The sequence below is a fragment of the Podarcis cretensis genome (genome assembly GCF_951804945.1).
Source record: "Podarcis cretensis genome assembly, chromosome: 9".
Taxonomy (NCBI): Eukaryota; Metazoa; Chordata; class Lepidosauria; order Squamata; family Lacertidae; genus Podarcis; species Podarcis cretensis.
The window spans coordinates 27,162,818-27,185,231 of NC_137178.1; the positions used below are offsets into that span (position 1 = coordinate 27,162,818).

Here is a 22,414-nt window from a genome sequence, read left to right on the forward strand (position 1 = left end):
ACTGGCTAGTAAGTTCCCTTTCCCCTTCTACTGGTTCCCTTGCAGTCTTAAAGTTTTTGCTTTTGGCCTGGCTCCAATGTTTTCCCCTCAGCTAGACAGAAAAACTTGGTTCCAAGGACACCCCAAGAATGTGAAATCTGAGTTGGACACAAGTTACAACTATTACTTTCCTGGCCAATAATAGCCTCATCCTTGGAACTATTATTCATGTACAGGAAATGCTTATTATTTGGGGGAGGTGGGGAACTTGAACCTGTTTATAGATCAACCTTCCCCAATCTGATGCCCTCCATAGGTTTTGGATGACAACTTCCAGTGCCTGATCATCGGTGACTCTGGCTGGGATGAGAGAGCATCTAGAGAGCATTAGGTAAGAAAGTCTGATGCAGAAGAATGTATGGAAGATAGCACAGTGAAGAGTGTGTGGGCATTTATCATCTTTACGTGTATGATTTGTGTGCTGCCCATTACTCATCATAAAATTTGCAACAAGCACCCTGACACGCCCCCTCCCAAAATAAAAGGTTATGTAACAATGAATGAACATGCTCAAAAACAGATGGGACAAATCTCCAAATGTGCCTTTCTTGAACTTCAGTAAAGTGTTGCATATGGAAAGCCTGAACCACACTCTGCATCTGAGGAGGAACTTCTTTTTCTTTGCCAGAACATTAAGTTCCAGGTTAGAAGCTAGAGATGTACACCAAAAGTGTGGAACAGCTCCTGCCAGAGCACCTCTGGCACAGGTGAGGAAACTTAGAAATAGTGCAGAAAAGGGCTCTCTGCAGGATTCCGTTACAAGAGAAGCAATTCTCTGCAGGCTTCACTAGACGACTGAATACCAGGTAGCTAATTTCCTAGCTAAAGCCCGCATAATGCACACACTGTGGGGTGTGTTTTCTTTTGGCAGGGGGGGCTCAATGGAATGTGGAATCTGAAAAGTGCAGGACAGTATTGGTTCTTTCTGAATACCTTATTTCCATCTGGGTTGTGGATTACGGTAGTTTGGGGCTCCTGAGTGAGAACAAAATAAGAGAGAGAAAACAGTTCTCGGTAAATAGATTTCTGGCGCATGAGAAGGAGAACGAGAAGAGCCAGATGACAAGGGCTAAGCACTGACAAGAGCTAAGGCAAAGTTAGCTACTGTCAGAGGATGAAACTGGCAAGCCAGCAAGGAAGGCCACCGTATCTACTGCAGCAGCATGCAAAGACCTTATTCATGATTTAACACATGTGCAGGGCTTTGAAGGAGATCTAAAGAGGCACCAATTCTCACAAGGTCTTCCAAATCAAACTGCTGGCCAGTTTTTTAACCTTCCACCTCCAAAAATTAGCTCACAGTTTCCACTGGGCAAAAAGGCAACTACCATGGTAAACTAGGTCAATTTACTAAAGAATGACGATGCAGCCTATAAAGGTTAAAGAAGGGCCAAAATGGGATGAGTAGGTTCAGGAAAAGATATAGAAAACCCTAAGCACAAAAGAGTATTGCTACCTTCAGATCCTTTCATTTCACAGAGATTAACACTCATGGTAGGAAATGCTGTCATCTCAGAGTCTAATATCCCTCCAGCCATCTGCAGGAGTATCTCTAGGGTTGGTGACACACAGGCACACATTTGGGCAATTCCTAGTAGAAGACTCTATGAAGCCGATACTTTTCAGAATACTTAGTAGTGGGAATGTGCATGGGGAATATTCAATGGGACTGCTGTCATGCACAAAACCACAGGTGCCAGTACTTTAAAACTGGAAAGACCTTTCTTCAAAAGGGTTTACCAAAACATGGTAGGTTGGATGCCACTGACAATATGCTAATTGTTAATGGAAAGGTTTTTAATTTTGAGGCTTTGCTGCATAGCCTAGATAAATCAGAATAAGTAACCTAAGCAAGGTTATGACTCATGAGCTACACATTCACCGCAGAGCCTATTATGAAGTAATGACTCTTATATATTAAAGCAGGCATCCCCAAACTCCGCCCTTCAGATGTTTTGGGACTACAATTCCCATCATCCCTGACCACCGGTCCTGTTAGCTAGGGATGGTGGGAGTTGTAGTCCCAAAACATCTGGAGGGCCGAGTTTGGGGATGCCTGTATTAGCTGTGGTATATAACCAGCTTTAGAAATAGATGCCTCTTGATCCCAGTAAGTGAAGTCTTGCAAAGCCCTGCTGTGTTTTTTTGTTTTTTCAAAAAAGTAAAGAATGAGAAGCTGAATAAGGTCTACTTGGTTGTTGCCTAGCAATAATCTTGTTAGCTAGCTCTCCTTGATTTTGACACTCACTCTTATATATTAAAGCAGGCATCCCCATTAGAGACAAAAAAGTAGGAAGAAAGTTTTTTTAAGCCTCATTTATAAATACTGGAACACTCATCAGACGAAGAGCTAAGGGCAACACAAAAGCACATTCTATTCACTTTCTGACACAGCATGCAATGAAATTCAACTACGGCTACCAATGCTACTGCACAACCACATCCATTTTCCATGTCACATTGGCTAATTAGAAACACACTGTTTCACAATCAACTCCCTCTTTATACACACACATAAATAATATGCATATATAAAAAAGTGCAATCCCAAGTTCCCAAGAGGGGAAAAAAAAAAGCGCCAAAATTTTAGAAAGCAAACAAGGAGCAAGGAAGAGGGAAGAGAGGAGGAAAAAGGGAGAGAAAACTCAGAAACAGAATTCAAAAGCAAGTTAAAAGGAAAAAGCCAGGTATACCAGCGTTGGGGTAGGAATATTTTCTTTGGGGCTGGTTACCACGTTGGTTTTGTTGTTTATCTGTAGGTATGCAGAAAAATAGAAACAAACAAGCCTTAGACCTCTCACAGAAGATAATCATATCTATATCTCCCTATACAGACTACTTATACACAGATATAGATATGGAGATAAAGACTGAAGGAGGTATGAATTTATAAAAAATCAAAGGCAACAATGACAACAGATTTGAGTAGGTACTATAGCAGCCTCTCCCAGTGCCGTTCACAAAAAAAAAATGCCCTGGAGGTGCTGTATAGACATGTATGGTTTCAGCTATGTTACTAAGATTTTTTTTAAAAAGCTCAAACCAAGCAATATGCAATTAATGCAGGAAATGAGAGAGAATAGGCCTACATTTCCAACGACCTATTCACCACCTCCCGTCTTTGGATGTGATGCTATTTCATAAACTGCACCAGGTCTGAGTTTAGCTTGGGAGTCAACTAAGCTAGAGGCCCATATATTAGAGTCATATACACATTTCATTTTGTTGTCTCCAGAAGTCTATAATATTTAGCCAGGACATAAAATGTTTAAAGGTTATTAGCTTTACTGTTTCAAAAATACTTTTATTGCCCTAAATTAGGTCTGATGTGTTACAGCATGCTGCAAGGTGGTTCTCTGTACACAACTGGGATTCAATAGAACCAGGAAACAAAATGTATATTCAACATAATTTAAATATTGTAGCTTACAGAGTCTCTTTACCATTGATCATTTCAAGTCAATGCAGGAAGAGATGTCAGCTATGTTTTTCCAGCAGAATGTATTAAAAAGGCATGATTTTGTATTCCGGGAAGTGTGTGCTCAAGTGATATACACAGAGTGCACGATATGAGCATGGAAGACCCCTTTTCAAGAAGAAAACTAATTTGTTTTTCTCTCTAATATCATGAGTAGTTTTAAACCAGGCAAGAATGACATAGGCTTAAACGCAACAGAAAAGCTAATTACATTGTCCTCTAGAATAAACCCCCAAAACTATTTCAGTTCTTAGATGCATTTAAAATGCTGATCCACACTTAATATATGAAGTATTTTATTCATAACGGAAGTAAACTGAATATTCAAAAGTTAGATTCAGTAAAATTTAATTATAACTAAAACTGGCAGAAGGAGCTGTCATATCTTCTGGTGAAAAATTGCCCTTTGGTTTTACCAGCTCTAGCTGTAAGAGGAGCAAACTGCAGAGCTGCATATAAATAAGATAGAAAGTTTAGCTGATCAGTAATACAGAATATTTAATGCTCCACTAACACAAAGAACGGAGAAGGTAAAATGTTACATGTGAAAGAAAAGCAAGAATGGAAACACATAAATCTTAGCTGACCATTTGTAAAACTCAATGTAATGTCTATTTATAAACAGAACAAATATTTTATGTTGTTACATGGGATGTCCACTTTTAACCTACTCAGGCAGTACAAAAAGTATCGGTTGTCATGCTTTAAAAGAAAAAGCAATGGTAGGAATACATTTTGTAAACCCATGGCATTGAAGGTGTATTTTTCTTATTATAGGACCATATAACACCAGTCCTAAAAGAACTACATTGGCTCCCAGTACATTTCCAAGCACAATTCCCCAAAGTGTTGGCTGCTGACCTTTAAAGCCCTTAACAGCTTTGGCCCTGTATACCCAAAGGAGTGTCTCTGCCTCCATTGTTCAGCCCAGACACTGAGGTGCAGTTCCAATGAGTTCCCTCATTGTGAGAAGTGAAGTTACAGGGAACCAGACAGAGGACTTTCTCAGTAATCGTGCCTGACCTGTTGAACACCCTGCCGTCCAAGAGATAAATAATTATACAACCTTCTGTAGATGTCTGAAGGCAGCCCTGTATTAGGCTGTGTTTTTGTATATTGTGTTGGAAGGCACCCAAAGTGGCTGGGGCAAGCCACTCAGATGGGTGGGGGTACAAAAAATATTTTTAGTAATAATAATCACCACCACACCACCACCATCATATTATTATTATTTTTATTATGCTAAAAATGCTGAGGGCCTGATTAGCAGTAATTATATTTATGAATGGTTGTAGCTATTTTAATACATGACTTAAGAGATTCACATCATTAAAATTCTAGACCAGATTGTAAAAAAAAAATGGGTGTAACCCATGGAATTCACAGTGTTGAATAAACTGCCTTTGGCCTTACCTGCAAAATGGGATTATGAATGATATGCCTTGAGAGTTCTTAAGATAAATGAAATAAGATCAGTGCATGCACAGATCCCTGTTCAACAAAGTAACACAGCGGAGGATACTTGGGTGCTACACAAGCCTTTGTTGATCGTTTACCATGAGTGTGCAGAAAACGCCTAGAAAGAGGAACAAAGCATCATCACTGGCTTCGTGTTATGTCTAAACTGGGGATTGTGGTTTGCTTCATACCATAAAACCTTTTGTTAAGCCAAAGTTTTTTCTTGGCTTACCAATCACAGTTTGGAGTGAAGCATACCGCGGGTATAATGTTAAGCCAGAGATAGTGGTTTGTTGTTCCTGTTAGTTAGAGGGCAGGAGTGAAGGGCACCGTGTTCTGTGCATTCATGGTAAACCATTAACTATGGCTTACCATGATGTATGAACTGGGCTTCTGTCTGCCTTCAGTAAGAGAACAGAAAAGGATTCAGATACGTAAAATGGGAGACTTAACAATGCATTCAATAGGATTTCCAAAACAGCAATCAAAGCACATGGTGTTGTGCAGCACAACAATGGTGGTTTGTTTTTCCCTAGAGTGGTAGGGTGCCAGACTACATTATTAGCCAGATTTCAATTAAGTTGCTTTGTTTACTTGTTCTTCTAGAACCGGTAGCGCTGTATGCAATATGTACTAATAAAGTTATTTTGAACACGCAGTGTCGTTCCCACAGGGGTACCTCTGAAGGTAAATGTATATATATATATATATATATATATATATATATATATGCAAATAACTTTTTAGAAATCCGTACAATATACTGTATTTTTCGTCCTATAGGACACACCGGCCCATAGGACGCACCTAGATTGGGGGGGGGGGGAATAAAGGGAAAAAAAATTATTTCCCCCCCACACCCAGGCACGGGCCCGAGCTTCCCCCGACCCCAGCCCCCAGAACAGGAGCCAGAGCGATGCCAAAGCTGAGCGCAGCTTCGGCATCGCTCTGGGAGCTTGTGCAACCTTCGGGAGCCCAGCGTGGCTTCGCGCCGGGCTCCGGGGGGTTGCGCGGAGCTGCCCCGATACCGGGAGCGCAGGCAGCTCTGCGCAACCCTCCGGAGGCCGGTGCGGCTTGGCGCCGGGCTCCCGAGGGTCGCACAGAGCTGCGCGGACCCCGGGAGGGCAGGCAGCTGTGCGCGATCCTCCGGAGGCCGGCGCGGCTTCGCGCCGGGCTCCAGAGGGTTGCGCAGAGCTTCCTGAAGTCTGGAGAGCGAGAGCCTCTCGCTCTCCAGGCTTCAGCGAAAGCCTGTATTCGCCCCATAGGACGCACCCACATTTCCCCTTCATTTTTGGAGGAGAAAAAGTGTGTCCTATAGGGCAAAAAATACGGTATTTAAAGTGTGGTATGTATTCATGATCCCTCCCCACAATGTGTTTTCAATTAAACACTTATTTTTCTTACTGAACAGTGAGTACATTAGATTTGGAATTACAAAGATAGCATGTGCAAAAAAGAAAAGAAAAAGAAAATGCACTATTTACGCCTTTCTCTGTGTACCATAAGAAAATAGGCTGGTTTACATATGATGCTTGCTGAACTACAGTTTAGAACTATGTGCATTTGCTAGAATTTTTGCCTGAGCTAAGCACTGGGCTCCCCGGCTCCCCTTACATATGGTGCAAAACCATGGGTTTGGATTGCTTGCTCTCACAAGCAATAAATAAATAAAAGAAAAAATTAACTGAAATATAATTTGGCCCTCATAAAAGTATCATTCTAAAAATAGAAGAAAAGCAAAATGATCACAAACAAAAGGGGTCAATATGGGTATCCTGAGCAGGAATCAAATATAAAGTATCACTCAAGCAACTTTCATCTCTGGAAGAACATCCTTCTGATCGAAAAAGGGTGGAGACATTCACTTGTATATTACAAGTGCAGATATACAATTTGAAGTTGTATTCCAGCCCCCTCACAAAATGTGTTGAGAGATCCATGGAAGTATTTATTTACTGTAATGATGGGAGGTAAGATTACCAGTAGGATCAAACTAGATGCAACATTAATTGCATATGAACAATTAACATGCACTTTCAAAATGTAAATAAATTGGGGGGGGGGGGAGTAAGATCAGTTTTAGCACTTTCTTTCTTGATAAGAATTACCCCCACACCCCCCCCCAAAAAAAACTGTTCTTGCCCTTGGAGGGAAGCTCCCATTGGAGACAGAAAAGGGGACAGACCCAGAAGTTTTATTGATTATGCAGACTACTTGGTAATTAGGTTCCCCACTTGACATGAGCTCAGTCAATTTTTGGCCAAGGCAAGTCCATTTGCCATACATATATTACATATGACATCAGGTATGGTGCTTGCTGGTATTGTCAACCAACTGATCGATGGAGCATACAAAGCCCTGTGCCTTTTCTCACAGAGCTGATTTCAAACCCCTCAGGCAAAGGACAAGCTTGGCTCGCCACAGGTGAGGGTGGTAAGAATCCAGTTCCTCATTCCTGAGCTAAAGTAACATATCAGCCCTACAAAATACTTGGAAATGTTCCTTGGAAACCTACCACTTATTTCTGAGAATTATTAAAGCTGGAAACAACCTTATTTGTGTTCAAGGAAGTTTTGGTGGTACCACTGAAAGCAACAGCTGTGCAATATTCAAACAGCTGTGCAATATTCTTAATTATAAGCAATTAACAATGGAAAGATACGTAAACTGTGTGTCAAAAGGTAAAACCCTTCTTGCAAGCATGCTGACCACAATCCATCTTCTGTTGAAGTCAGTGGGGTGACAGAACTCCCACTGCTGGATTGTACAGTTTGGGTAGGGTTTCTATAAGGACACACTTTGGAAACAGGAATTTAAGAAGATTTTCTTGCAAATGAAGCTCACTTTGCAGAGCCAGGCACAATTCAAAATATGCTATTCACCATTTACTTATTTTTGACGGAAGAGCCCCTCACTCAACCTCGTCCTTCTATGAGGATATCTACCTGCACAGAGACAGTGGGTTGAATACTGAGCTGGACTGTAGTGTTTACATTTATATCCCACTTTTTCTTCAAGGAGTTTAAGGTTCTTCCCCTCCCCATTTTATCCTTACAACAAACCTGTGAGGCAGGTTAAGCTGAGAGGCTGTGACTGGCCCAAGGTCGCCCAGTAAGCTTCATGGCTAAGTGGGGATTTGAACCCTGATCTGACTATAGTCATATAAAGTTAGGGAGGATGTCATGAGGCAATTACCCACCCTTCCAGAACTAAACGTTCACGTCAACAAATGTGTGACTGGTACATTAGGTACAGGACTGTTGAGTGGGTTTCAAAAGAGTATCTTATAATAAACGATATAGTATGTTTGGCAAACTGGCTGTTAAGCTTTGCACTGGACTTGCTACTAGCCCAGACATACACCTAACTGTGTATTCCACATCCCTGCTGTCGCCACCTTCATCTGCAGTTGACTTGGCTCTGCTTGCTACCTACCTTTGTCCTCTATGCTAATCAAGGGACAACTTTAAATTTGCTTAATTCATATGACATTGCACAGTGTTTGGTAGTAGTCTGTTCTGTTTTTATTTGGCTCGTGTATCTGTAGGTAAAATACCCATGAATGTAGTCGTCCACCTCTCTCAAGAACTACCTACAGAGCTTTACTAATCATCAGCAGAATGACAAGTATGGAAGGGTCCTTCAGAAGCACTTGCTCTTTTTAAGTGGAATGAAATGTATAGTTAAATGTTGGAATAAATTTTCACACCATGTGGTACCTGCAGTGGAATACAGGAGGTGGTGTAAGAGAAAGGGTAAAAGCAGAGACTAAATTTTATTGTTTATTGCAAATACTGCACAATACTCACAGGAACTGGGCACTGGCTTGAGCAATAACTCAGTTTTCATATTACAAACACCTCAACATATAATTGAAGGGACAGCCCTATCATGTTCTTACATTTTCAGAAATCTCATCTACGTTTAATACCAGAAGATCACAATGACCATACAGAAGGGGGTTTTTTTGATTAACTATGATATTGTAGCAGAACAGTTGCACTGGCCATTGCTGCATCTACTTTGCACTGATATTTGCATGATCTATGAGATGGGTGCAGAATCTGTGGTCTCCAAATGCTGATGGACTACAAATTCCATCATCCCTGGCCACTGGCCACGCTGGCAAGAGCTGATGGGAACTGAGGTGCAGCAACACCTGGAAGGACACAGGTTTCTCACCCTCGCCTGTGACCTTGGCTCTGGAAGAACTGATAGCAATTAATTCAGGACGTCATGTTACACTGAACTGATGCAGAAGTTACAAGCCTGTATTTTAAAAGTCTTGCAGCTTCCTTTTGCTACGTCAACAGACCTAAATGTAAGAATTTCATCTCTTAAGTGTGAACATTTCACAGGAGGAAAAATCTGGCAGATAAAGATCCTCACCATCATCTGAACACTCGAACTTGACTTCCTTTTCTGATATGACCAGTCAGAGGGAAAGGAAAAGAAGAAAATGTGACTGGTTGGATTTGAGGTATCAATGCATGGAGAACAGTATATTGTTTGTTTGTTCTAAGAACAGCCTAATATACAGGTATTCAGGATGGGAGTGGGATCTCCTGCATGAGAAAAATTGTGAAAACAAATACTTTGATAAGATGCACACTCTCCACCCGCCACTTCATAGGACTGCAAACACAAACGCAAAACAGAGTCCTGAACACACAGCAAAGAAGACCCCCATAAGTGTAGTGGTACTAGCAAAGTGTTGGCAACAATTATACTTAGCATTACTGTTTAAACAGACCAATTTTGACAGAGATAGTTACAGACATACAAGACCTTAGTACTGAATGAAACAAGCTGTCTGAATTAGACCACATTTTAGGTAAGTTACCCTATTGAAATTACCCAGTTAGGAACACCGGAAAGGACCAGGTTGACTTTGAATAATGTCCTTTTGTAAAGTGCCCTAATTACTGAAGGCAGTGGAGACGAACACCCTGTATTCCCCTCAGTGATTCAAGCAATATATTGAAATAGGTCCAGTTAATCTTGGAATTTGTGCTTGGTCCATGGAAGCAATAGGTTGCCAATGGCTGGTTTTGAAAAAGATAAGTTGGACCTAAGTGATTAGGGTGCCTTTAAGTGTATTATGAAAGGGTATACATGTAATGAGTCCAAGAGAAATATACAGTGAATTAGATATTTAAAGGTAAGTAACAAACTTCAAGAAAAAGTTGCAAAGATAAAAGCTGAGGTCAAATACATATTTCAATGAAAACTTGCAAAATAGAAGAAATGGAAGTTACATTTTCTAATATTAGCTGGATTGCTTTATCTTGTGTTTACAAGTCCTTCTGGGAAGAAGAAATATTCCCTCCGCACCCCCCTCCAGCTCTTCCTTGGCTATTTTGCAAAGTATTTACCCAGAATCTTTAATTTACAGAGCTTCTGCCCTATCATGGAATTCTGAGGTCACCCAAGTTTAGAAACTCTAAATCACACAGGAAAATTGCAAGATTGTTCTGCTTCTTACGGACATCTTTTATTCGGTGTAAACTTACGCACTGACTTCCGCCAAAGCACACCAACTACTGCTGGCAGAACCCAGCTCAAGGGCTGCCAACCCTTGAGGTATAACCTTCTGACAAATCGAATGCCAAGGACACATGGAGGCTGCCTTCCCAAATGGCTGGTCCATGATCAGCTGCAAAGCAGTGACTTAAGTTTATTCAAGCATATATATTTTCTTTTTCTTAAAAAGCAAACCCTAAAGGAAGAGGACCAGTTATTTCGGTGCCAAAGTAAAGAGAATTTGGAAAGTCACATGGTAATGAAAAGTAAATGAGACGTATCGTTAGATGACCTCAGTATTTGTAGCCTACCTTCACTCCATCAGGTTTCTTCAGTAAACTCTTGGCTGCTATAAATTGAAAGGAAATAAACAATGTCAGCCAATGTAATTCAAAATCAATGAAACAAAACAAATGAACAAATTGGGTGTATTTTTTTCCTTCTACCCTTTGCATTTATCATCACATTTAAAACATCTTACCATACCATTTTTATATTCTGCCTTGTAGTTGTCTTTGTTTTAAATATTTGCTTATATCTATATTAAGTAGTGATGTATGGAAGTGAGAGCTGGACCATAAAGAAGCCGAAGAATTGATGCTTTTGAATTATGGTGCTGGAGGAGACTCTTGAGAGTCCCATGGACTGCAAGAAGATCAAACCTATCCATTCTGAAGGAAATCAGCTCTGAGTGCTCACTGGAAGGATAGATCCTGAAGCTGAGACTCCAATACTTTGGCCACCTCATGAGAAGAAAAGACTCCCTGGAAAATACCCTGATGTTGGGAAAGATGGAGGGCACAAGGAGAAGGGGATGACAGAGGACGAGATGGTTGGACAGTGTTCTTAAAGCTACCAACATGAGTTTGACCAAACTGCGGGAGGCAGTGGAAGACAGGAGTGCCTGGCGTGCTCTGGTCCATGGGGTCACAAAGAGTCGGCCATGACTAAATGACTAAACAACAACAACATATTAAGTATAAAAAGGTAAAGGACTCCTGACAGTTAAGTCCAGTCGCAAATGACTCTGGGGTTGCGGTGCTCATCTTGCTTTACTGGCCAAGGGAGCCGACGTTTGTCCGCAGACAGTTTTTCCAGGTCATGTGGCCAGCATGACTTAAGCTGCTTCTGGCAAAACCAGAGCAGTGCATGGAAATGCCATTTACCTTCCCGCCGGAGCAGTACCTATTTATCTACCTGCACTTTGACATGCTTTGACATGCTTTCAAATTGTTAAGTATAGATGCCTATAATACCAGTAAGATTTTTATTGCTGAGTGTAGAGCATTAAAACCTATTAGATCTCTAGATCATTCATGCAGACCTGGAACAGGTAACAACCTCTTTGGAAGACAAAACCGTTATATCCCAATAATTTTTTTTGGCATAGAGGTGAAGGAGAAATAACAGTTTGTCACTGCCATTCAGCAGTTTAAAACACATGCACTGAAACATCTACCTGTGAAAGGTATCTGGAAGACCAGCAGATTATCATGTTACAGGTGCAGTGAGTCTTAAAGCCTAGGTGCTGCAAACAAGTGGACCATTTACTACTATTTTGAGATGCTTTGTTACAAAAAAAGGACTGGTACATTTTTAGTTCATAGAATTGTAGAGTTGTAAGGGACCACGAGGGTAATTTAATCCAACTCCCTGCATTGCAGGAATCTTTTGCCCAATGTGGGGTTTGAACCCATGACCATGAAATTAAGTTTCTCATGCTCTACCAACTGAACTATTTGTCTCATAACACCTAGGTCCAACCAATCTTTACTAATTGTAGATTGGTTTATAAGAACAACAATGCTACGGATAAATATATTTGACAGAATACTGGAAAAAGCCCAAGAAAAATGCATCCAAGTTGCAGTACTGAGCATCTGAGGAAAAACATCAGGTTCCAAGGATGGACTAATATCATGTGTCATACCTGGGGCCATTGTGTAGTTAAAAGAAAAAGAGAATGTTTGGTGCATTGATTTGTTTCCAGCAATTTGCCTGTAAAGCGTACTGTAGCTGAAATTAAAAAGACTAAACATTTTAATCCCGCTGCCTTCAATGAAACCTCAGCTATTATCCAATGAAACTTTTCATTGATTTAAGCATATATATTTTTCATACATATGACCATGCTATAAATTGTAAACAATTTCTCCTGGATGGTGCTCAGCAGTTTGTTTTTTTAGTAAGAGAGCCAGAAGCAGGAATACTCTGCAGATACACAATATCATTTATTTCCCTCTTCTTTGGTTGTCACATTTATCTTACTGTGGCTTTGTGCACACAAGGAATTTGCCCCAATAGAAGCGGCGTGGAAAAGACTAGGGTCAGATTATCATTAAGAATTTAAACCCAACTGCCATTAAAATTTTGCAATATTTAGACAGATATCATCACTTTCTTTTAAATTAAGGTGGTTCTGAATAATACACGTGTGAAAGTATGATGTTGATAATCATAAAGGAAGCAATTTTCTAAATTATAAATGCATTTGGAACTCTATCTTTCACAATATATTTTGAGGAAATTGCACAATATTATCAATGCAAATATAACCATCTTGGTACAAGTGAAAGGATTGCCCATGCATATATTTTACTGTGCTCTAAATAGAAAACAGGGAAACTGAGTATCTGCTTGGCATCTTACCAGATAGAGTCCTGTGCATGGTGATGGGGACACCACTGCATACACAAGGAAATATCTGCTATGCTTATGTAGGGTACTATACCTACATAGATCTCCATCAGGAGTGGGGAACTCTTCCTAGCCTGAGGGCCACATTGCCTCCAGGCAGGGCAGTTCAGCATGTGGCCCTCAATGCCTTTATGGTGGCCCTTGGCAACATTTGACGCCCCCTCCCTGCAGTTCTTGCGCTGCCTTCCCAAAGCCTGGTAAGCAAGGTGCTGGGCTTTGGAAAGGAGGTGTGGGGGCTCTGACAGGTTCCTAGAGTCCTCCAACCTTCTTCCCAAAGCCTAGTCTGTGCCTTCCCAGCTGTGGGGACAAGGTGGGAGGGCTCTAGGACCCTGCCAGAGCCTTATGCTTCCTTCCCAAAGAAGGACACCTTGCTTAGCTGGCTTTGGGAAGGCAGAAGGAGGGCTGGGGAGGCATCAAATTTTGGGCTCACTCTCCCCTTCGCACCAGGTGACAAGGCAGTGTGCAGCCCACAGGTTCCATGTCAAAGTACTCTTGTGGCCTACTTGGTATGAAAAGTTGGACCACTCTGCTCCAGGGGTCACATATCAGTGGTGGGTGGACCACAGGCAAATGTGGGCAGATCAATCAATGAATTTTTTACCTTTGCAGAGTAGGCTAGTTTCTACACACACTCACACACTCCCATTTGTCCTCCATCCAGGGGAAAAGAAGAATGATCAGAGTTCAAGGCCTCATTCCAATCTGGCAGAAATACTCAAAGAGGGTGCGAAGAAGGGTCAGTTAGGGATGGTGCTGGCCTGGAAAAGGGCTACATAGGCTTGGAGGACTGTATTCAGCACCCAGATTTAATCTTCCCCACCTCTAGTCTTCGTGAACAACCCGCAAGTTCATTTTCCAATTAATATAGCCCTCTTTTTGAGGAAAAAATAATGAACAATCGTACACACATGTTGCTTGCATCACCCATTACCTCATGTGGGAAATAGCAGAGCATAATGTGCTGCACAAGCTCTTTCCCATACATACAGAAAGCCATGGTGTTTATTTATCGTATTTACAATTCCACTACAGTGATACAACATACATTTAAAGAATAAGTCCTTTATCTGAGAATGAAGCAGCAACCCAACTGTCAACCATTAGGGCTAAATATCTGCTGCAAACAATGAGGCAATATCCTTGAAATGTCACAGCCATTTGTGGCACTATGCTGCAGCAGCAATCAGTACAACTGGAGCACACATTTTTAAACATTAAAAACAATTCAGGGATAAAAGCACAAATGAAAAGAATGACAACTTTGCTAGTAACTAAGCTTAGTGAACTTGTGGCATATTGGCTTAGATGTAATGAGCACATGTAGGATTGGCTTTTGAAAGTTCTTTGGGTTATATTTCATTGTATATCAACAGAACAACTATGACAGCCATAAATTTGGAATTCACCCCTTCTGCTGTAATAAATACTATGGGGCAGTGAGTAAAATATATCCAACCAAAAGTTCATAATTAATCTCAGCTACAAAAGCCACTGGGCTGGGCTTTGAACCAATCACTGGCTTAGTTCAGATATACATTTCCCAGCTAGCGAAAACACACTTTAGCAACTAGGAAGGAACATCAGGACAACATGCTCCACCCTTGTCTCCCACATTCCTTGGCATGAAGATCCAGGTTAGCTTTAACCACAGTTCTCCTTTATAGCCAAAATGGGGAAGTGTGGCTTAATATCAGCTTACCTACCACCATCTTAAACCATGTGGGTAAATATCCTGATGCTGCACGGTATCACATTGTTCCAGAAATAATGGGAAGATGTAGTTTTAAGCTATACGGTATTGGCATGCCAAGGAAGGGAAGGGACAAGGGAGGGAAGGGGAGTTCTGACACTCATTCCCAGTTACTAAACTATGGTTTAGCAAACTAGGAAATGGATATCTGAATTAGGAAACTAACTCTCGTTTTAACTTATCTCACAGGATTATTTCGGTCAAAAGAGATATATTTGATGCTACAGTATCAAAATATACAAAGTGGTGATTTACACTGAGCATATTGTAACCATTCATTTGAACCTGTAGAGGATAGTTACAATGAAAGACTTGTTTCGCAACAGACCAATTTCAATTAAGTATATTCCCTTAATAACCATTGAGAACAACAAAAAAGAAGACCTGCATTTTTGCCAATTTTTCATAGTAAAAAGGTCATGAATTTAAATAATGTCCTACTTATATATCAGCTAACCCAAAGAAACGGAATTGAGGCTGGAACTGGATGTTATTAGAGTCATATGACTGTTGTGAAAAACAGCATCTTTGTGTCTCCTCTCTCTTTCTCTCCCCAGTAACATCTAGTACTACAAAGTATGCCATGATTTCATACCCACTGAAAGTTCCCTTGCCCCCACAAGCAACAGCCAATGAAATGGAGCAGAGAAGGCCGGAAACTCACAGCGTGATAACGTCACAGGACTGCTATAACACCCAGTTCCATCCAGACACAGCGAACCAAAAAACAAGAGTGATTTGGGACAGGCAGCACATTGTTTGGAAGAATGAAGATAAAAACATTCCTTTCAGCTCCCGAGGGGGCTTACCTCACAAGAAACATACATTCCACATTACAGGAAGAACAACAAAAAAAGGAAATAAATAAATAAAACACTTTTATAGATACATCGTTATGGACAATTTACTCCCCAAAAAGGCATGCGATGCAACAACAAAAATCAAAATTAGATTCCCCTGGATGGCACCTTTTCTTAAATTAACCACAGTAGACAAGTGCCACTCAAGAAGAACGGAAAGAACAGAACAGGGTCAATTCAGGAATGGATGAATGGAGTAATATATTAAAATTATTCTTTGTTCTGGGATAGGTTACAAAAAAGGAGAGAAAATTACAGTGGATATAGGATGCTGAACAACAACCATTGCAGGTGACCAGACACATCTTTAAATCTATTTTTGTTGAGAAGATAGTTAGTTTGATGTTTCCACTAGAACTAAGGTTAAATGGGTGGGTGTGGCAGTTTCATAAAAACATTCATTAGATTCTACACTACCATTTTAATCATTTCCCACAAGCAGTGGGCATGAACAGCCACAAAAAGGTAAGGTTAACACCTCTTGCTGCAAAATCAAAACTTTTGTGGCAACAATTGGACCTGAAGAATACTCAGTTCATTTGCACTTGATTATTACATGGAAATTAACACAGTTCTTGGTAGTTTATTGTTATCCTAGCGTATAACAGAGAGGCTGGGCTGTGTACTTGACAAGAGCAATGCCTTTTAATTTCTCCTATTACCAGTGTAAACTCTCCCATTCACTTTTAAATTTGTAAAGTACTTAACTCTGTCACAACTGCATCCTGGTTCAGTAATTGTTATATCCATGAAAAGATAGTTTGAGGGCTATTTGCTATCTGTTTGGGTTTTCACTAACCTGAATAATTTGCTATTATAGCCTGGTTTTAGCTAGAAGTCATTACTTCTTCACTTTGATGCTCAGCTGAAAGTGGTAGGTGTTAAATTTGACACCATATATCTCAAGTGTTCTGCCATAGTTTAAAACGTGATAGGCTAATCATAAATTAATGAATTATATTACGGAGACAAAGGTATTGGGCCCATAGGTGCCTACTTTCCCTATTTGGTAATCGGGCACTGTCTGCAGTGGCAAATTCAACAAATGGTGGCAAGATATTTTGTTGGTAATAAGATAATGGAGATTGCTCTCTAGATTCTATCTATGTTTCTATCTATGTATCATCTAGGTTTTGCATTTTATATTCTCCTCAAGTGATATACGTCTTTGCAAATTAGTATGAGAATATCATGTAGAAAAGTTATTTGAAAGGTTGAACTGGACTAGCAAGTCTTCAACTTTCACTTTCCAAACCATCTTTAAAGTTATAATTTTTGGGTTCCTCAACCAGCATTGGCTGCCAAACGGGAGGTCCTTATAAAACAAAACATGTAAATGAGGCCATAATCTGCCCTTAAAAATGAGGGGAATTCACTCCAAGGAGCATCCAAAAGCATGTCGAAAACAACAACTCTAAAAATCAAGTAGACCAGTATCAACAAAATGCAAGTTGACCTGCCGTTTGACAGAAAAGGTTTCAATAAGGACTTCCAGGTATCTCTAGCATTTCTACTTGGGATCAGAATAGCTATATGCCAAACAGAAGAGAACTCGTTATGGTATAAAGTCTTCATGGTTTCAAGTCATCGTTTTGAATCTGATGCCCCCCAGATGTTTTGGGCTACAACTCCCATTAGCCCCATCTGGCATGGCCAACTGTCAAGGATGTTGGAAGATCTAGCCCAAAACTTGTGGAGGGCACCAGGTCGGGGACGGTTGTTGTAAACAATGCCAGCGGATCTAATAACCATATCTAACTACTATAAAATGAAAGACAGTGAGAAATGACCAGAGATGAAGGATGGAATTAACAAGATGCCCACTTAAGAAGTTTCATCTCACTCCAATCTTACTTAGCCAATGCAAAACAAACAGATGTGCATTAAACAAATATGGCATCTGGACACATGCAAAGATGAACGAATTTTGATGTACCACAGGAACATATACCACATCTCAGCAATTAGCAATATGGTGTCACACAGTGTACTGAACATACCTGAGAAATTTCTTGTAGCCAGCATAGTTGTCAAAATGGCACCCTAAAAAGACATTCAACATAGTAAGTCAATAATCTCTACAGTATTTCTGAAGATAAGCAAAAGGATCTCTCTCTTATTTCAAACACACAGAGGCCTGCTGTTGGATAAAATTCCCTATATTTGAAAGGTTTAAATGGCCCATGTGACTATGTAACATGCTTCTTTATTTTAAAATTTATACCCAGCCTTTCTTGATGAGATAAACTCAAAAGCTTACACATACACACACACACACACACACACACACAATAATCAAAATAATCAAAGTGACAATAAAAACAGTTCAAAATACTGGAATCAATTTCCTACATTAAAACCAAGACCAGGATGCAATTCAGTTTTACAAAATGGGCAGGCAGAACTGTAGCCCATGCTAAAATCTCAATGAAACAATACAGTATTGGCTGCTTGCCTGAAGCATAAATAGAGGGCGCATAAAATGTGTAAAGGATAGATTGCCTCAAGGAACACAGGCCTGTTCAAAACTATTTGCAATGCTCTCCAAAATTTTTTTAAATAATAATAATAATAATACTGAATAATACAATTTTCTAAATGTGTAGGTCGTTTTTCTCTTTTAAAAAGAGAAGTTAAAATCCTTTGTTAATCACTTTAGACTTTATTGAAAGAAAACCCTGCATCATCATTAATGTGGAGTGGAGGTGTGCAAACAGGCGCTCTCTCATTCATTCTACAACAGGACTCATGGAACAGAGGTGCTGTCGCTAACTGAAATCTTTGCAAGGACTCTGAAGTGGGAGGAACTCTGTATGAGCAGGAGGTCCTCTGTTTTCTTTAATGTTTGGGAATGATCTATGGAACATTCCTGGACAGTTCAGAGGGGAGGGGAGCAAATATACTGGAAGTACTGGATCAGAATGATGGTAAGTCAAATGTTGCAAGCTGAAGTAGCCATATGCAGTTAGTATGTATAAACATTCCCAGTCTGTCGTTTACTGAGAACTTGATTTGTGAGAGGGCTTTTGTTTTTGAAACGTTCCCCCCCTCCAACCCCCCCCCCAAGAAACTGTTTGGTGGTAGGAGAGAACTCAAGGGGGAAAGAGGTGCAATATTAGGGAAACGTTACTGTCATGTATGAGAGAGGGAGAAGCAGCCATAGAGAATACAGACACTCAGCTAATGAATACCTGCTGCTTTTAAGAGACACTAACTATATGCTTTCAGTTTCTCAACTAGCAGGAGGTCTGGGGAGAAACTTGCTTCCTTACCTTAAGTTTCCTTCTTGCATTGAATTTCTTCAGGCAGTCTACAGTCTCCTGTCTGTGCATCATAGAAGCCACAGTAGAACGTTGCTGAAGAAAAAGAGGGGGGGGGGAGAAGTGTTTTGGTGCATGCAACCAGATTTGCAAATTTATTCAGTATTAACAATCTCCATGAACAATGTTTTCTGGAGCTACTTCCAGATGCCAGTGGCAACTCTGGAGCCCTTGATGAAAATGACAAGGCTCCTCCCACCATTTGATTGGCTCTGCAACTAAATAAAACAAAAACAACCCCACAATTGCCCTGCTTTAACAACAATAATCCTTTGAGATGATCAGATATCAGTGCAAGGTCCTCATATCTAAACTTTAGAGTCTGAAGTGTTTAATTGAAAGTGGTTGGCTCTTCAATATAACGAACTGTATTTAAACAGGATTTAAACCAGGCTTAATCAGAAGTAAGTCCTATAGAATTCAATGGAAATGACTCCCAGGTAAGTGAGGTTAAGGATTTGTGAGGGGTTTTTGTATTGCATTGCATTGTAGTTTTCTTCAATATTACAATGCAATATTATACTGTGGTTGTTTTTCTTTTAGGAGATTCTTACAGGATATAACAATATTGTACACTTAAGTAATAACATATCCCACCCTAAACCCCACCGCAGAAAAGGCCCATTCTCGTGTTGCCACCCTCCGGACCTCTTATGGGAGAGGCAAACAAATAAAGGCATCATATTATAAACTCAGGGTCCTTGTGGGTTCACCAGAAGATGGTGCTTAGGCAATACATGCAAAATAACATACTAAATTCTTATCCCAGATTGCCATTTGTATAGAAAGCGGTAAGCAGCTTAATTTAACCAAAAGGTTTTATAATGTGAAGGGAGTCCCCTGTTCATTTTTTAGCCATATGTACACTAAAGCCATACCAGTGAGTTACCAAAAAAAAGCATTTGTGCCTTAAACCTTGTGCCAATTTTATTTTATTAGTCCATTTTTCCAACAAGTGCTATTTGCCATACTTTATTGTACAAATTTGTCAGAGCAGCACCCTCTAAGTTCTTCCTGCCTGCTAGTAAAGGGGAACTTATTAGAGGTTTGAGATGTAAGTTCATGTTACCTGCCTCGGGGAAAAAATGAGCAGCAACAGCTCTGGACACTGAAAGATGTTTTGTCCAGTAATTGCTTTTATTTCAACAAATACTTCCTCCCAGAACTGAGTCACTTTCCCAAATGTCCAACACATATATTAATTAGAGCCTAATGTTCCACAACCTCTCTAACATTTTAGTGAGGAGGAAGAGCTAATATGGGCTAACTGTATAAGGGTGAGATAGGTATTTGTGCTCCACTGTAGTATTCGTGGTACTGCCGAACTCCAGTTATTGAAACTGGTGTTCTGTGAGCCAGAAACACATACCCTCAACACCTTATTTGAATTTACAGACTATTATTACAATATAATTCACCTTAAGGTGAAAATGCTAATTATAATTGTGGTGCCCTGGCTATTAATATAAAAATGATTCTCATTGGGCAGCAACAATTCTAATTATCAGATTTCTAAACGTATTTATTTATTATACTAATATCCAAATTACCTCCCACAGAATTCAGAGTGGTGTATTCAGTTCTTCCCCATCCCATTTTTATTACAACAACCACCCTCTGAGGTTAGCTGAGTAAGAGGGATGGTGACTATCAGACCATGAACTTCATGGATGAATGAGGGCTTGAACCCAGATCTCCCTTGGGCTAATGTAACAATCTAATCATTACTCTGGCTCATTGTTGAGCTGAGATTTCAGGTAATCATGGAAGGAAATCATGAAATATTTTACTGCAAGTGGAATAGAAAGGCATGGGATACAAGTTTTGGACTTTGCCCTCTGAACAAAGAAGACAGCTAGTAGAATCCTACTTACACAGATCCAGGGGTGTTTGAGGGCCTCTGATGCATTGATACGTTTGGCAGGATTGATTGTAAGCATTTTGTTGATGAGGTCTTTGGCTTCTGGGGTCACCGTGTCCCATTCCGGTGAAGGAAACTTGGGGGAAAAACCATACCCATGTCACACATAATCAAGATTCTTTGACACAGAGAATTTGAAAGGAATTTCAATGGCTGTTATTCTATGCTTTCTGGGCCTTCAAATCCCCTGATTTCTAAGCAAGTTGAATCAAATCCAAGAAGCAGAAAATGGGAGTGGACCCAGAAAATTAATTGAAACACACACACACACACGTTATGTCTGTTTGTTTTATTATAGAAAAAGAATGCAAACGACCCCAAGAGGCACAGTAAAGCCTAAAAATATCTAAATAAAAAGCAACAACAAGCAATATGAAGGGATGTGCTGGGGAGAACAGGTGAGCATAATCTCCTAAGACAGGTGGGAAGGGAAACCCACTTCTGAATGCCACTAATTCTTGCTTGTTGATTACCACAAGCAGCCACATCACCAGGGAAAGCACAAACACCTGTTAAGTTTGCTGGCTGTGCTCCTGAGAACAGGCTATTACATTATGAAAGGCAATTTGCACAAAGGAGTCCTCCAAGTCAGCAAGAAGGATAATCATGCTGAAGAATAGACATTTGTCCATTTGAAAACACATCACTATGGGCATCGCATAGGAATGAGCTTGACAGGAGGGGGGAAAACATCTCATAATTCTGAAACGTCTTTTGGCTGCCGCTTCTGCAGCTGCCAGACTCAAGGATTCTGAGCTGTGAGAAAGTATGATGGATATACTGTAGGCGGTGCTGGTATCTTGCATGGCTCATTTCACAATTCTCCGTCCCGGGCACACATATGCAAACTTGCAAGCGAACCAAGAGATCACAGCTGTGGGAATCTGTGACAAATCTAACTGAAGAGTGAAATGAGGAAATGTAAGCAGCACCAGAAAATGAAAGGGGAGGGGTGAGTTTGTATAGAGAGGAACATCCGTTATAGGTGTGTGTAAGAGAGACAGGGACAATTTAAAAAGGAATTAAGAACTACATGGAGGCAGTTTTGTTTGTGACAGGGAACAGAAACCAGATGTTCTTGGACTCCAGCTCCCATCAGCACTTACAGTGGGTCATGGGAATTTGCAGTACAGCAACACCAGGAAGACCAAATCTTCCATACCCCTTGTTTATGTCATCAGTTATTTATTATTTTGAAAATGTACACCTTGTTTTACCTCCAAAAGAAATCAAATCAGCCTTTGTTCGTATGAACAAGACAACACCCAGAGATACCCCATATGGCTCCCACAAAGGCCACCATCACTCTCAATTTTTATTTTTAATTGAGCTTTGTTGGCTTTAGGGAGATTTGTCTGGTTGTGAAGA

General features: G+C 40.4%; 1 protein-coding gene across 13 annotated transcripts in view; it reads right to left on the bottom strand.

The window, feature by feature from the left end:
• The window catches only part of CAMK2D (calcium/calmodulin dependent protein kinase II delta), a 140,711-nt gene that overhangs the window by 26,568 nt on the left and 91,729 nt on the right, over positions 1-22,414 (bottom strand). For 5 of the 13 annotated variants that reach the window (XM_079990259.1, XM_079990260.1, XM_079990264.1 and 2 more), the window contains 7 exons: positions 21,000-21,122; positions 19,078-19,161; positions 17,806-17,848; positions 10,810-10,847; positions 9,365-9,397; positions 2,733-2,792; positions 973-1,014 (listed from right to left, as the gene is read on the bottom strand). In XM_079990259.1, the coding sequence (XP_079846385.1) occupies positions 973-1,014; positions 2,733-2,792; positions 9,365-9,397; positions 10,810-10,847; positions 17,806-17,848; positions 19,078-19,161; positions 21,000-21,122 (423 nt within the window). The remainder of the gene's footprint in view (positions 1-972; positions 1,015-2,732; positions 2,793-9,364; positions 9,398-10,809; positions 10,848-17,805; positions 17,849-19,077; positions 19,162-20,999; positions 21,123-22,414) is intronic. The other 8 variants (XM_079990262.1, XM_079990261.1, XM_079990267.1 and 5 more) reach the window with 5 other exon arrangements.